A 16,891-nucleotide genomic window follows, 5' to 3' on the forward strand; every position below is an offset into this window, starting at 1 on the left:
CGTGATTTCCTACACTGAGGGAAAAAAATTTTAAAATGTAAAAAAAAGTGCTAAATTAAAAAAAATACGCATGTGAAGGAGCACCAGCCCAACTCGTTTTAAATTTGAGTATGTACGTTATAAAATATGTCGTTGTGAAGTGCACAGATGCTTTTTCGTTATACGAAATTATAATTAAGAAGAAAAAAATTTAGTTTCATGTTCCTTCTGATGGTAATTGAACCCGGACCGTCTTGGCAACAACCGATTGTATCAAGCGTCTTTGCACACTCAGCTACAACCATACATGTAAATTGTGTTTTCAAATGGTGAGTTTGAATCAACATCGCAGCATGCGATTAGTGCATTATGTCATACTATGTATGTGGGTATGTGTTGTCACCTCTGTGTATACATATGCTTTCTTAATTATATATGAAAAAGCATCCGAGACGTGCAAAACGCCATCCGTGCAAAGAACAATGCTTCATTTTAATACGGGCGTATTTGAATTGAATATTTCCATTATACGTAGTGTATGTATAATGGAAAAATCCATTTTGTTAACCCTTTTCACATGATTTAAATACGACCATTTTTAAACGGTAATCAAAAAAAAAAAATTTGTATTCTTACAACGCGTTTTTTTTTAGCGACAGTATAATAAAAGGAAAAAGTCTCGACATTTTTCAGGTTAAAGTTTAGTTAGTTGCGACTGCATGGCCTGTTTGGTTTTAAAAATAATCATTATTTTTAGTTGGAGAAATAAAACGTAATACAAATTTTTTCTCCTGAACGAAAAAAAATAAAAATTATAAAATAATCATTTGTAATCGGAAAAATAAAAACCAAATAATAATAATTTCTGTTGAGCTAAAAATAGAACTACAATATTTATTATTTTTTAGCGGAAAAGGAAAAATCATAAAATAACGATTAAGTGCTGATTTAAATTATTTTACTTATAAAGATTACCGTATCTGTTGAATACACAAAAACATTTCATTTCAATAAAAGAAGAAGTCATCTATGGCGACTATGATTTCAAAAACAAACGGTTGGAAATAATGGAGCGTTAGCATAAACACTCGTTGGCCTGCTAAGTCGATTGTGTGAAACCCTTCGCACCTTATTTTGCTGATTTTAAGAGATCACTTGAAGCTATTGCAATGTTGAATCTGACCGCTGAAGCAAGATCAGATGTGAAAGGTATTAAACCGTACATGAAACATATTGAATGTATGTATTTAATTGGCTTCTGTTTGGCTAAAAACTCTGACTCCAATTAATTAGAGTACCTATATATATATATATGTAAGTATAATATATAGTAATAAATATGTTACATTTGTACCTGTCCACTCTAAAAAGTGCATGTAAAACTACTACTGAAAAGTACCAATTTTTTAAAATATACACATGAAATCAAGCCGTATTTAGCGGCCCGAAATGTAGAAATGTAGGATTTTAAGGCACTAAAACTTGAAAAAACGGAAAATGAGCTTTAAAAAAAGTATATATATTTTTTTAATTCCGTTATGTGCATCCTTTATGTGCAATGTGAAGGTCCAATTAAAGATATAAAAAAATACATACAGTGGCCAAAAAAATTATAGCCTTCCCACTTTTTGCAAAGTTTTAACGTATTATTTTTGTTGTAATTGAACTTTTGTTATTTTTTTCTATAAAAATATAGTTTATTCTTTAACAAAACCCGTATAAATCCAAGTTTCCAAATTTGAGTAGTCCACTTGCAAAGTGCGCTATGTAAATTTTTTTCGATTTATATTTTTTGGTGAGTAACGTACCAGTATTTAAAGGGAAAAATAGGGAAAATTCCCTACATGTTGGGATTTTCGGCTGGAAAAATGCGTAGGGAAAAAGGGCAGATTTTTTATATATCTTAAAATGTATTTTGAAATGTGAATAAATATTTGCATGACTCGGTCGTTTTTGCAAGATGAATGTGTACAAATGTCCAGAATCTATTTTTAAATTAAAAACTTATATGACCATCCTTAAAATTTCCTCATTTATGCTTTTTGCTTTTGATATTTTTTCATAAATAAATTTGTTTATGTTGTCTTTTCTAATCAACACACATTGTGATTTATTTAAACAAAAAACGTATGCATGTGCTATATTGAAATAATAATAAATATATGGGTGTTTCCAAACTGACGTTACGTGAAAGTCGTATTCAAAAAAAGTCAACATTTTAAAAAGGTCTATATAGATTTGCATAGCAATTAAATGGCCCCTTATTCAGTAAAAAAGTTACAACTTTTGGTGGTAGCGATTTAAAGATATTAGTAAACATACGCGCTGGCGTGAAGTGGATTTTGACTTTGATTACAAAATTGCAAAACTCTGCGAATTGAGAAAGACTCTTTGTATAAAAGTTTTTGTAGTAATATTGGAAATGTTTAAGGCTAATTTTCCAAGTATTTAAATGTAGAAATATTTTCTGCTTTATGTTTAATCAGCTGAACTATCAGACATTGCGTTACCTGGCGTTACGTTACTCAAATTTACATTGAACAATTTTTTTTAATATTGTTCTTGAAAGAATATTTAACGGGAAGAAAACTTGCATTTTATGTCAAGCGTACTTTTTGTTTTTGCATAAGAGCCACCAGTGTTTTTTTTTCAAATCTATGTCCTATTACTTTTTAACTAAACATGCCAAATGGCGCCACCTAACGAGAACCATTTTGGCAAAAATGTTTCTGCTTACATAACTAGCATATCCCTGCAGTGAAAAGCCAAACCAGTTAGAAAAAATACTAGTTCATTAACTAGTATGTGCCTACCAGTTCGACAATTTCGAAGAACTTAGGCGATCAGCGACATCTGCCTTTGAATTACCAAAGCCAAAAATAAAACGCAATTAATTGCTTTTCTTACAAATGTCGGCTGTGGCATAACGTGAAGACTACTGGTTCTGGTTCTGAAATCGCAGGTTCGAGGCCGCTTGGAGGTGGTTAAGATTTTTAAAGTTAAATAAATGTAAGTAAAAATAATTTATTCAATTTATAAATAAATAACAAATTTGAAAATCTAATTGCATTGCAAAAAACATTTAGGAAGAAATGCTTGTGCTATAAAAACAAAAAACATAAACCAAAATATATTTTTTTTAATATACAAATTACAATAAATAGCCTAAACAAAAAAATTAATTTATAAAAAATAAAAGTAAAATAAAAAATAGAAAATAAAAAAATTTTCCCTGCGCCGGGATTTGAACCTGGGACCTCAGGCTTACCACGCGAGTGCTTTGCTCTGTCGGCCATTGTGACTGCTGGAGCGTCGCGAGCAAAAAGGCACACTTATGCTTTTCACGGGGCATGAATTGGCAGACTATCTCATCAACTGGTATGATGCTACTAGTATTTATACTAGTAGATGCTGATGCATAGCCTGACAATTGACATCTCGTAGGACATCGCAATGTTAAAAATACCAGTCGCTAACATTGAAAAAGGATAGAACGTGAACTAGTTCGGCTGAAACGAACCGAAACCGATAGAATTCTAGTTCACAACTAGTAGCTTTCCCTGCAGGGCACGTACGAAAGAAAAGGAACTCATACGTTTATAAATAAACATGTACACAATACATATACAATATATATATAATATATATTATAAATATATATTAATAAACAAAAATTAATATATTATAAATAGCAGCCAAATCGGCCTATAAATAAGTTAGATATAGGACCTTTGATTTTGTTACGCAGTAGACTTTTCGCTGGAAACACCCATATTTAAAACAAAACCGTATTTTTATTCAATCTACGTAACTGATTTCATTTTTTTAATTGTGTCTTAATAAGATTTTCATAAAAATCTTGTTGAAAGCGATGTTTAAATGCTTATAAAGCCGCCCCATGTAAATGTGCTTTAATTTTGAAAATTTTTTTATTGTAGGGAATTTCGTAGGGAATTTTTTGTTTGGGCGTAGGGAAAAGTAGAGTCTTTTTAGGTGATACAGTGTAAAATCTTTCTATATTCTGAAAAAATAGCATCAAATCTTAACTGCTTTTGTAAAAGTCGCTATAATACTTATGTACGTATTTATACATTTTCAAAAGTCTCCATCTTCTGATGAACTTAGAAAACTGCAAGAAAACGTGGTAGTTTCGGTGCCTAGTGCAAGGCGTCGTAAAAAATAAGCAGACCAATTCGTGGAAGAGAGAACGCGAAAAACTAAAACAAGATAGCTATGTAAAAAAAAAAACCTCACTATCTTAATTTTTTATACTCGAGCGAACTTGTGCACATAACGGTTCGAGATAGATATAGATAAATGTATACACAAATGCTCAGAATGAATAGAGAAGTCGATTAAGCCATGTCTGTCTGTCCGTCCGTCTGTCCGTCTGTCCGTCCGTCCGTATACACGATAACTCGAGCAAAAATTTAGATATCTCAACGAAATTTGGTATGTAGGTTTCCATTTATCCAAGGTAGGTTGGTATTGAAAATGGGCGAAATCGGACTGTAACCACGCCCACTTCCCATATAACGGTAATTTTCAGAAATACGAAAACTGCGATATTTTAGTAACTACTGGAGATTATTCACTAAAAATTGATATTTACAATAAGTTTTGGACGAAAAATAAGAATATTGTAAATTTTCGGAAAATGGGCGTAGCCACGCCCACTTATGATTACATGTGTATATCTTGGTAACCGCTGCACCAATTTCTTCCAAACTTGACACAGTTGTTGGCCTTCGCACAACATACCAAATGGCCGAAAATTTTTAAAATCGGACAATAACCACGCCTACATCCCATATAACGGTAATTTAGAGAAATACAAAATCTTCGATAAATCAGTAAATATTAAAGCTAATTTATTCAAAATTGATGCTTGCAACAATTCTTAACCAAGAAATACGTTTGTGATAAAATTTTGGAAAATGGGCGTGGCACCGCCCACTTATGATCACATATATGTATCTCGGTAACCGTTCTACCAATTTGTACCAAACTCGGTATGGTTATTGTGCTTGGCACATAAAAGCAAAACGTTGAAAATTATTGAAAGCGGATTAAAATTGAGGCCGCTTTACATATAACGGTAAATTTCAGAACTGCTTGAAACTTCAAAATTTCGAAATCTAAGGACTCTAATTTACTCAAAATTGATACGCCCCGGCTTACCATGTAGCGGTAGCTTTCGGTAAGGTGAAAAACATATATTTAATACGTGCGCCGGGTATTTAATGTTCGGCTCCGCCCGAACTTAGACTTTCTTACTTGTTATATAAATAATTTGCAAAAACTACCACACTGCGATGTTGTTTTTTAATGTTATTAGGCTCTTGTTTATCCAAATTTTCAGATAATAAAGGGAAATATACAATTTGCATGTTACTTGTTGTTGTAGACGTTTTCTTAATTTATGGATTTCTATTATAAAATCACATAACGCTGTTTGCAAGTGGACTACTCATTTATGCAATATTAAAAAAATCAACAAACTTTCGTAAAAATTTGGAACTCTTTTAAAAATTCTAAAAATCCAATCGAAATTTTTAGCCATTTGAAACATGTACTTTATTGTACTAGAATTCAATGGGCTACAAAACTTAACGAAAATTTGCTGAACTTTTTTTTAAATTGCATAAAATTTTAAGACAGTATCACTCGTTTGGTACATTTGTACAGATTTGAAAATTTTTATATTTGGCTATTGGTAAAAAAAAATGGGACACATTTTTTTTAGTCTAAAGATTAGTACGATAGAGCGATAAATTATATTGATAAATTTCAATAAATTTATTTTCGTGATTGCTATAAAATAAAATATTTTGGGTGTTCACACAATTGGGATCGATTTGCACCAAATTTTGGCAAATACCCAATCGTGTGACACTGCCTTTAAACTTGTATTTATACGAACGCTTTTAAAGAATGAACTATAAAAAAATAACCAAAACTAAATAACAGCAAAAATAATATTTTAAAACTTGTGAAAATTTGGTGCGGCTATAATTTGTTCGACTACTGTACATATGTACATAAGTTGACTATGGCATTTCAAAATTTTCAGGCAATAGCCTCATGCGATTATTGATTATATTTTTTGTTGTTATTTAATTTTTATCAATATTTTTCTTTTAATCAAAATATGTAGAAATAAAAGTGAAACTAAAAAAAAAAAATAGCCAGAAATCGTTCGGGGTAAACAAATCAATATATAAAACAGTAATACAAATATTCAGTTCAGCACAAATTAGAGGAGAAAAACTATTTTCTTCAACTACTATTTATTGATCATCACTTTCTGTACTAAAAATCTTGTTCCATAACTAATATAAGGTGGATTAAGGTAACGATAGAATTTTTTAATTAAAATTAGTTTACTATGGTAGATTCCGTTTAGTTTACTATTCACTTAGCTGTTTTAGTATAGCTGCACTTTTCCGGTAGAATGCTTATTTCAGAAGTAGTTTTATTCATTATACATGCACATGTTTCATTTAACAGCATCGCGGGATAAAAAAAAAATGATTTAACCTTTCCATTTCAAAATGGTCTAAAGTTTCAAAAAACCCAGTTTTAAATATCCGAGTGGTCTAATAGTTGAATATATATTTATCCCCCTTTTACACACACATTTATATATACTTTATTCTAAACACCTCCTATATATATGTCTGCACACCAAATTTCAGGTTCATGTGGCTTATGGTTCCCAATTTATGGCTGGATCTATATGTATATAAGTCCGCCAGAATACATTTTTTAAATCCCTTTTCCNCGCTTTTAAAGAATGAACTATAAAAAAATAACCAAAACTAAATAACAGCAAAAATAATATTTTAAAACTTGTGAAAATTTGGTGCGGCTATAATTTGTTCGACTACTGTACATATGTACATAAGTTGACTATGGCATTTCAAAATTTTCAGGCAATAGCCTCATGCGATTATTGATTATATTTTTTGTTGTTATTTAATTTTTATCAATATTTTTCTTTTAATCAAAATATGTAGAAATAAAAGTGAAACTAAAAAAAAAAAATAGCCAGAAATCGTTCGGGGTAAACAAATCAATATATAAAACAGTAATACAAATATTCAGTTCAGCACAAATTAGAGGAGAAAAACTATTTTCTTCAACTACTATTTATTGATCATCACTTTCTGTACTAAAAATCTTGTTCCATAACTAATATAAGGTGGATTAAGGTAACGATAGAATTTTTTAATTAAAATTAGTTTACTATGGTAGATTCCGTTTAGTTTACTATTCACTTAGCTGTTTTAGTATAGCTGCACTTTTCCGGTAGAATGCTTATTTCAGAAGTAGTTTTATTCATTATACATGCACATGTTTCATTTAACAGCATCGCGGGATAAAAAAAAAATGATTTAACCTTTCCATTTCAAAATGGTCTAAAGTTTCAAAAAACCCAGTTTTAAATATCCGAGTGGTCTAATAGTTGAATATATATTTATCCCCCTTTTACACACACATTTATATATACTTTATTCTAAACACCTCCTATATATATGTCTGCACACCAAATTTCAGGTTCATGTGGCTTATGGTTCCCAATTTATGGCTGGATCTATATGTATATAAGTCCGCCAGAATACATTTTTTAAATCCCTTTTCCATAAAACATGGACCGATTTGAAGGACATACCTTCGTCAAATCTAGAAATGTTATCTCAGATAAATAGGGGCCGTGGAACATTTCGCATACGCTACGCTATACCTATAAATATATACACGTTAGCGTCTAACGCATACTCTACGCTATACATCTATATGTATATAAGTCCGCCAGAATAAATTGTTTAAATCCCTTTTCATTAAAACATAGACCGATTTTAAGGATATTGTTGGGTCGGACGCACATATGTACATAGATATGTGTTTATCTCAGCACTTTCCATTTGGGTCATATTCATATATTTAAATAACATAGCTATGGATTTTTACATTGTAATCAAAGAGTTAAGCTTTACTCTTATGCACATATATATATGTATGTACATTCTCTTTATTTCTTAGTTTTTATCTCATGCTTTGTGCTACATTTACCATAGCTTGATGGAACTAATGTTTTTGAATAATAAAACAGTTGAATTTGGACAGCGAAACTACACGGTCGGTGTTTTAATTTCAAGGTTTTCACCCCCGCAATTTTAAAGTAAATTTTACGCATCAAGAAAACGCTCTTGATTATACATTTTGGCGCCCAACGTGGGGCCCGTGATTCTATTGAAATTAAAATCCCGTGCATTTTCGAAATTGCATTCGAGATCGCAAGGAGCTGTTTCCCAGAGCGCTTTCTTTGCATACCACGCCAGTACATTGTCTCCAAACACTTGGCACGGGACATCGTTAGCTGCATTTACAAAATTGCAGGCCAGTGTTTGTATATTAAAACACTGGGCGACCAGTCATCGCTCATTGTACATAAATATGTACAACTAGTATACATTCATTTGCACATGTATAAAGCCTGCCAGAACCGCACTGCTATTCTCTATTGTTCTCCAGGCATCGCTACAGGAGCGCTGTCGTTATCACCCACTACGCTATAGGAGCGTTGTTGTTAGCGGGACGGTATTATCGCGCCACTTCGTAAAGAAGTCGTTATTGTTGGTCGTGCAGTCCGAGGGTATTGTCATTGGCGATAGCGGTGATTGAAATCACGCCACCACAACTTTGCATAGGGCAAATATTTCGCATAGAAACCATACACATTTGTACATCGTCGCATCACTCGTTGTTCAATTTGGCCATAGCCTACCGCTACATTCCTTTGTACTAAGGCACAAAAACATAGCAGTGTTTTACATACATACATTGAGGGTATTCATGCAGTTAGCACTTCTGCATAAGAACGTTTATTCGCCACGAATTATACAGCAGCTGATTTTCGAGTTGCGGAACTTATGTATTAAAATCAAACCACAATTAATTCTTAATTTGCATCACCAAAATGGCCAACTTAGAAGCTCTTAAGCAGCAGCGTCCGTCGGAACATAACCCGCATTCGCAGCACAGTTGATACAAAACTTGGAGTCTCGTCAGCTGAACTAAACTGTCGTTTGTCTATTTTAGAAGCCTACTTCAAGCAGGTAATGACAGTGCAGACCGAAATGGAGAAGATGGATCCAGACGAAGCCCAGCGGGACACCAGAAGTGAAATCGAAGACACATACGTCGCTATTAAGGTTTGCATTAAAGAGCAATTGGGCGCGGACGCCCACAATACAACCGTGGCCGATGCTTCGCCCTGCGTTTCTCATTCAACATCCATGAAGCTACCACGACTGGCACTTCCTACGTTTGATGGCAAGTACTCCGACTACAAAAACTTCGTAACGTCATTTAAGCAAGTCATTGATAGTCAACCTAGCTTGTCTTCTATCGAGAAGTTCAACCAACTGCTTAATTGTTTGAAGGGAGCGGCCTTAGAAACTGTGAAGGCATTTCAGATCTCTTCTGAAAATTATCCGAAAGCGCTCGAACGTCTTAAAGCTCGCTATGACAACCCCACGCTCGTCTTTTTGGATAATATAAATTCCTTATTCAGCTTGCCGAATGTTTCCAAATCGAATGCGCAACATCTGCGTAGTCTCATTGACAATGCATCAGCCCTGTACAACTCGTTACTGTCACTGGGTTCTGAGTCGCAAATTGCTCAGGCTATGCTCATCTCGATAGTGATGGACAAAGTCGATCAGGACACCAGGAAGAAATGGAATGAGTTTTTAGACTTCCGAGATCTTCCGACATGGACATCTTGCATTAGCGTCGTTGAACGACGTTGCCAATACCTAGAATCTATAGGTAAGCCCAGCATGGATGCTACTATGAGTCAACAATCAGTGAGTAAACCACGCAACCAAAAACCGCAACGACAAGGGTTGACCTTCAACTGTACACCACAAGCCTGTCACGTTTGCTCAAATACCGAACACAGAACCTTTAGGTGCCCTCAACTTATTGGAAATACGCTTAATCAACGCTACGATACTGCAAAACGTTTGGGGCTCTGCATTAACTGTCTCGGTAAAGGTCATCAGGCTGCGAAGTGTCCCTCAAGGCACAGATGCCGAACGTGCACTCGTCCACATCACACGCTGTTACATCGTGATGCTAATAACACAGCTTCCGGTGGCATCACAGCCCATAACGATGATACAGCAGAGTTCAGATGCCGTTGTTCATACACACACGGACACTTGTTTGAATCGAATTATACTAGCCACTGAGTTGGTACAGGTTAAGGATGCTACAGGTCGTTACAGAATTGGCCGCGCTCTACTGGACTCCTGCTCCCAGGTAAATTTTATATCTGATAAGTTCGCACAAACACTTCGTTTACCCGTAAGAGAAGCAACTTGGAAATTCGCAGCATTGGGGAGTCCCAAACTCAGGTTAAGCATCGCACGTCTACCACAATCAAATCACGCTTTGTCGAATTGGAATTGCCACTCGATTTCTGTGTCACATCGCACATTGCCTATCATCCAGAATCGGAAATCGACATTTCATCATGGAATCTACCCAAGAATACGCTATTGGCTGACGAAAACTTCAACAAGTCGCGCCGCATTGACCTACTCCTTGGAACCGAAGCATTTTTTGATATCCTATCTGTTGGGCAAGTGAAACTTGGTCCTAATTTGCCTGTGCTGCAGAAGACCCTCCTGGGATGGGTTGTTTCCGGTCGTTGTGATGCAAGATCTACAACACCGCACAGCTATGCACTATCGCTGGACGAATCCATAAACCAGAACGTAGAGCGCCTATGGCGTATCGAAGATGTTAGGACACCAGCTGATACCTACACTCCAGAGCAACGCAAATGTGAGGAAATCTTCATCACCACTGTTCGCCGACAAAACGATGGTCGAATTGTAGTTCGTCTTCCATTCAAGGATAATCCTTGTTTGCTAGGTCGGTCATATGAAACCGCCCGCAGACGCTTTGAAGCTCTTGAACGTCGCTTGAGCCGCACACCAGATATTAAGCGACAATACATAGACTTCATGGTAGAGTTCCAACGTTTGGGCCATATGAGCTTGGTGAGTACGCCGAAGATGAATGTGCCTCATTTTTATATACCCCACCACTGTGTATTTAAGCCAAACAGTACGTCGACAAAGTTACGGGTTGTCTTCGATGCCTCCTGCCAGACTACGTCACAGAAGTCACTTAACGACTTATTGATGGTCGGACCAACCATACAGCTCGAGCTATACACGCTTCTCCTTCGTTTTCGATTGTATCGCTACGCGATTACTGCCGATATTGTCAAAATGTTCAGACAGGTTGTTGTTGATGATAAGGACCGGCAGTTTCAGTATATACTCTGGAGAAATACACCCAATGAACCGCTTTGCACTTATGAACTCAATACAGTCACTTACGGGACCGCTGCTGCTCCATATCTTGCCATACGTAGTATGTCATATTTGGCTGATCAATACTTGGATAAGTTTAAAATCGGTGCCGAGGCCATAAAATCGTGCTTTTATGTAGATGACTTCATTTGTGGAGCAAATACTATTGATACTCTTCGTGAAATCAAAACAGAAGTTACCGAAGTACTTCGTCGTGGTAGATTTGAACTTGCAAAATGGCATTCAAACTACATCGAGTTTGTCGATGATTGCACCATCAAAGAGCTAAATCTGGACGACAAAGCTATAACTAGCACTCTGGGGTTAAGATGGAATCAACAAGAAGACGTTTTTATGTTTTCACTTGTGCCTAAGCAGACATTTAACGTTGTCTCTAAACGTTCAATACTGTCAGTGGCTTCATCTCTATTCGATCCGTTGGGATTAGTGTCACCTGTCATCATAGTAGCAAAAATTATTCTGCAAGAACTGTGGCTACTTAGGCTGCAGTGGGATGAGTCAGTTCCACATAACATCCACACTGCATGGATTTCGTTTCTCTCATCACTTTCGTCGTTGGAGCTGCTTAAGATACCACGATTTTGCCTACAACCAAATGCTGGGAGCCTTCAGTTGCACGGTTTCTGCGATGCATCCATCAGGGCCTATGGATGTTGCATCTACGCACGTACGGTCAGCGCTGATGGTAAGGTTAAGGTGAATCTAGTTACATCGAAATCAAGAGTTGCACCAACTAGAAAACTATCGCTTCCGAAATTGGAATTGTGCGGCGCCCATTTGCTGGCACAACTTTTTGCCAAAATCAAAGTGAACTTTGCTGACCACAAGTATTCGACGTTCTTGTGGAGTGACTCGCAAATCGTGCTATTCTGGATTCAGCAACACTCCGCCACACTGTCCACGTTCGTCGGAAACCGAATATCTGAAATACAGGAGCAAACTTCCAGCTGTCATTGGAAATATGTTCCAACGCGCTGTAACCCCGCCGACCTATTATCAAGGGGATGTTCGGTGGATGAGCTAAATCAGTCTATGTGGTTCGAGGGTCCTGCTTATTTGCTACAACACCAAGACGAGTGGCCAACACAAAGGCCGGGTGATATTGACCAAAATATTGTTGATTCGGAAAAACGCAAATCGGCATTTGCTGTTACTAGCGTTACCAACTATCTACTCGAAGTTATCTACAACATCAGCTCGCATAGCCGTTGTTTGCTAATCGTAGCCTGGATGCTTCGTTTTAGTTACATAAGCAGAAAATTGTGTTCTTTCGATACACCATCTCCCTCGCCACAAGAACTACTACGTGCCATGCATTGTATTATTTGGAATTTGCAGACCAAATACTTCACCGATGACATCCAAGCACTTCGCAAAGGAAGAGAGGTCAGCGGCCACCTTAAATTTTTAAATCCCTTTTTACAGGTGACTGAAGGATTTATGCTGCTTAAGGTTGGAGGTCGCTTGGAGTTGGCAAACGTTCAATACACCCAGAAACATCCGATATTACTCCCAGGTAAAGATGAATTTGTTCGACGATATGTACAATTTGTTCACAGGCAGAACTACCATGCGGGCCCAAAGGCATTAGTTGGCCTTATCCGTCTACGATTCTGGATTGTCAATGCACGAGAAGTAGCACGGCGGGTCGTCCGCTCATGTGTTCACTGTGTTCGCTATCGACCAACCCTGGAGAGACAAATAATGGGTCACCTACCTGTCGAGCGCCTTACGCCATCGAGACCATTCTCAAGATGCGGTGTGGATTTTTGTGGCCCGGTTAACACGTACCTACGTATCCGCGGAAAAGTGCCTTACAAAAGCTATATCGCCATCTTTATATGTTTTGCCACGAAGGCGGTGCATGTTGAAGTGGTGTCCGATTTGTCAACCGAAGCCTTCATTGCGGCCTTGAAGCGCTTGGTAGCCAGACGCGGACTTCCGTCCGACATCTTTTGTGATAATGCTACCAACTTCAAAGGAGCCAACAACAAATTGGAGGCACTCAAGCAATTTTTATTCAATGAAGAAACGATCCACTCCATCAATAAATTTTGTTTAAATGAGTTCATAAAATTTCATTTCATCCCTCCCAGGGCCCCCCATTTTGGCGGCCTGTGGGAGTCAGCAGTCAAGAGTGTCAAGGGGTTGCTCAACCGTACTTTAATGAATGCCCGACTCACATTCGAAGAGCTAACCACTGTAACTGCAGAAATAGAGGCGATTTTAAACTCCCGTCCCTTGTCTCCGCTCTCGTCGGACCCGAATGACCTGGCTGCACTCACACCAGGCCATTTCCTAATCGGAGATGCAATGCGTGCAATGCCTGAAACCCCAGTCGTGGAGTTGGATCTTTCAGAACATTGGCGACGAGTAAGCTCGATTAAACAACAGCTTTGGCGTCGCTGGTCACAGGAATACATAAACGAGCTTCAGGTGCGTAACAACTGGACCAAGTCGTCAACTAAAGTAACCGTAGGCCAAATGGTTTTCGTGCATGATGATAACTTACCACCTCAATGTTGGGTGCTGGGTCGTATCGAATCAGTTATACCTGGTAAGGACGACCGTGTACGCGTTGCTGATGTTCGTACCGCAAGAGGAGTAATTCGCCGACCCATACACAAGTTGGCTTTGTTACCAGTATCTTGAAAGTTGCCAAATACTTTCAACGGGGCCGGGATGTTGGGTCGGACGCACATATGTACATAGATATGTGTGTATCTCAGCACTTTCCATTTGGGTCATATTCATATATTTAAATAACATAGCTATGGATTTTTACATTGTAATCAAAGAGTTAAGCTTTACTCTTATGCACATATATATATGTATGTACATTCTCTTTATTTCTTAGTTTTTATCTCATGCTTTGTGCTACATTTACCATAGCTTGATGGAACTAATGTTTTTGAATAATAAAACAGTTGAATTTGGACAGCGAAACTACACGGTCGGTGTTTTAATTTCAAGGTTTTCACCCCCGCAATTTTAAAGTAAATTTTACGCATCAAGAAAACGCTCTTGATTATACAGTTATAACTTCGTCAAATCCAGAAATGTTTTGTTCGATAAATAGGGGTCGTGGAACATTTCGCATACGCTCCGCTATACCTATAAATATATATACGTTAGAGTCTAACGCATACGCTACGCTATACATATATAAGTATATAAGTCCACCAGAATAAATCTTTTTAATCCCTTTTTAATAAAACATGGACCGATTTGAAGGATATGACTTCGTTAAATCCAGAAATGTTTTCTCCGATAAATAGGGGCCATGGAACACTGCGCATTAGGGCGGGTCGATTTAAAAATCGCTCATTGCTCTGTGAAAATCGTATTCTAGGGATCAAAATAAGAAACTTTGCCGAAGGAACCATACCTCTAAAACGAATTCTGATGTCCCCCAATTTGGGTCGAACTTTTGGGTAGGGGCAAATTTTGAAAAATCCCACTTTGACCCATTTAGAGTGCTCCAATCGAGTCCAAATGTATGACCGACCCCCACTAACTTTGGACGNTGATCCACCTATGCCAGTGGCACACCCCCTGGAACTCTCCTGGGGGGTTCCCCATACAATCATTGCAAAAAATCACTATTTTTGGCCTTTACATGAAAAAATCAGCTAAATGGCTATGTTTTTTCTTTATTTTTATTTATTTATTTATAATAATATTTATTATTTATTTATAATAATATCTATTTTTTCTCTTAAGAAATTTATTTAGTCAGAACATATGTAAATGAAAAAATTAATTTAAGTGAGTTATAGAAAAGAAACTAAAAAAAATTATTGTTTGAAGTCTTTTTTACTTTCAAGTCTGGGCAATTCGCACGGCTCTCGAATGTCGTCGCCATAACAGCCTCTACATTTTCCGGTATAATTTAATTATAAATTCAACCAGAATTCTTAAATTTGCATCTGGATTTTCCGTTGTCACATATAATCGCAATAATCTAGCGGCCTTGGTGAGCCACCGAGAATGTACAATTTTCCCTGGTTTGATGTTAGCCAGATCCACCGGAACCACGCCGCTAGAAATTGCATGGGCCATGTCGTATAAGTACTTCGAATCGGTGGAAAATTCAATTTTTTCTGGAGCAGGGGGCATATTTTGCAACTCAATTTTCTGGAAGCCGTCCACCACCTGAAAATATATAATAATAAAATAATTAAAAATGGGTGACAATTATAATAAATGAGTGATAGCAATAACTTACCGGAAGAGTTTCACAAGTTTCGATTTGACGGCTCAGTTTTCCGGTTGCCGATCTTGGTCCAGTGCTGGTTGATTTATCCAAAGCTTCAAACAAATGCCGAAACGGAAGTTCGTTGAAGTGTAGAAGGCAAACGAACCAATGCAATGGTCTTTTTAACAGCAATTCGAATCGTCGTATAATTCCACCGTGTGGGCCAGTGTTTGTTGGCTCACCGTCAGTGCATATTCCAATTAATGCATCCAGTGATATATTTTTATCGTTGAAAAAACCATTTAATTTGGTTGTTTTGTATTCAGCGGTTTCATGTTCCAGTCTTACGTAACCAATCAATTCAGAATTGGGTTCTCTCAAAATAACAAGATGAGGTTCTTTTACCATCCTAGTATGATACTTCTCATCAATTTTATCTATCGTTAAAGTATCATCTTTTCTGCCATCGAATGAAAACGCTAACAAATTGGTATCATCTAACCGTTTGCGAAGCACTTCTTGTCTGCATTTCTCTTTTTCTCTGCGAACTTTCGATTTATCCATGATGAGAGGTTTCCCATGCTTATCTTTAATTTTAAAATATTGCAAAAGAGCGGTTCCCAATGCTGATGCTACTCTGTCAGGCACACCAAATCTGTCACATACCAAGGCAAAGTTAAAACAATCGTATCTCTCTGTGTATTGTGAACTTGTGCTTCTATCCATATCTTCTTGAACCGGTGGCGGTGCGTATGTTGAATCATCGGGATCTTGGTATGTTGGCATTGATGACATAGACGTTGCTCCTTGCTCTTCAGTTTCCATCACAAATGCATCCATTGTTAGTCTTCTCTGATTATGTTGATCGTGCATGAACTCTTTGAGGCGTTCGGGAACCCAGCCGCATGCACATGGAGCTGCCTTCAAATCGCATTTACATGTTCCAATGTAAAAAATTGTTTACAGAGATTTTACATACTCTGTAAATTGTTGGGTGTTGTTTCTTCTCTTGATTTGCTCTTGATACTTGTCAAGCAATTTATTCAATTTATTAAATACACTCTTTTCAGCATTATTTCCATACCAAGTTTTTCCCAAATTCCAATCATCTTATCTTGTACTTGAATAGTGAATGATTTATGGGAAAACTTTTTTTGTTCTGTTTTAGCACGTTCGCTTAAGTAAAAATAATATCTCAAGATATCCAGATGGGTTGGTAAATTAAGATCAGTTAAATCAGTAGACACACCAAAAACAGTAACATCATGCTTGGGTATATGACTCATTGGGTTTTCGA

General features: G+C 36.8%; 2 protein-coding genes across 2 annotated transcripts; one reads left to right on the forward strand and one right to left on the reverse strand.

Annotated features, from left to right (window-relative positions):
• Positions 1-9,122: 9,122 nt before the first annotated feature.
• On the forward strand, positions 9,123-14,048 carry LOC108360982 (uncharacterized). The gene is made up of 3 exons (XM_017613490.1): positions 9,123-9,858; positions 9,950-10,311; positions 10,362-14,048. The coding sequence occupies exons 1-3, from the start codon at positions 9,123-9,125 to the stop codon at positions 14,046-14,048; spliced, it is 4,785 nt and encodes a 1,594-aa protein (XP_017468979.1).
• Positions 14,049-15,269: 1,221 nt separating this feature from the next.
• LOC108360983 (uncharacterized) lies at positions 15,270-16,434 on the reverse strand. The gene is made up of 2 exons (XM_017613491.1): positions 15,625-16,434; positions 15,270-15,551 (listed from the first exon to the last, which is right to left on the reverse strand). Exons 1-2 carry the CDS (start codon positions 16,432-16,434, stop codon positions 15,270-15,272), a joined length of 1,092 nt encoding a protein of 363 aa, XP_017468980.1.
• Between the last annotated feature and the right edge of the window lie 457 nt (positions 16,435-16,891).

This window comes from Rhagoletis zephyria, unplaced genomic scaffold (assembly GCF_001687245.7).
Source record: "Rhagoletis zephyria isolate East Lansing unplaced genomic scaffold, Rhagoletis_zephyria_1.1 Rzeph_scaffold_00672, whole genome shotgun sequence".
NCBI lineage: Eukaryota > Metazoa > Arthropoda > Insecta > Diptera > Tephritidae > Rhagoletis > Rhagoletis zephyria.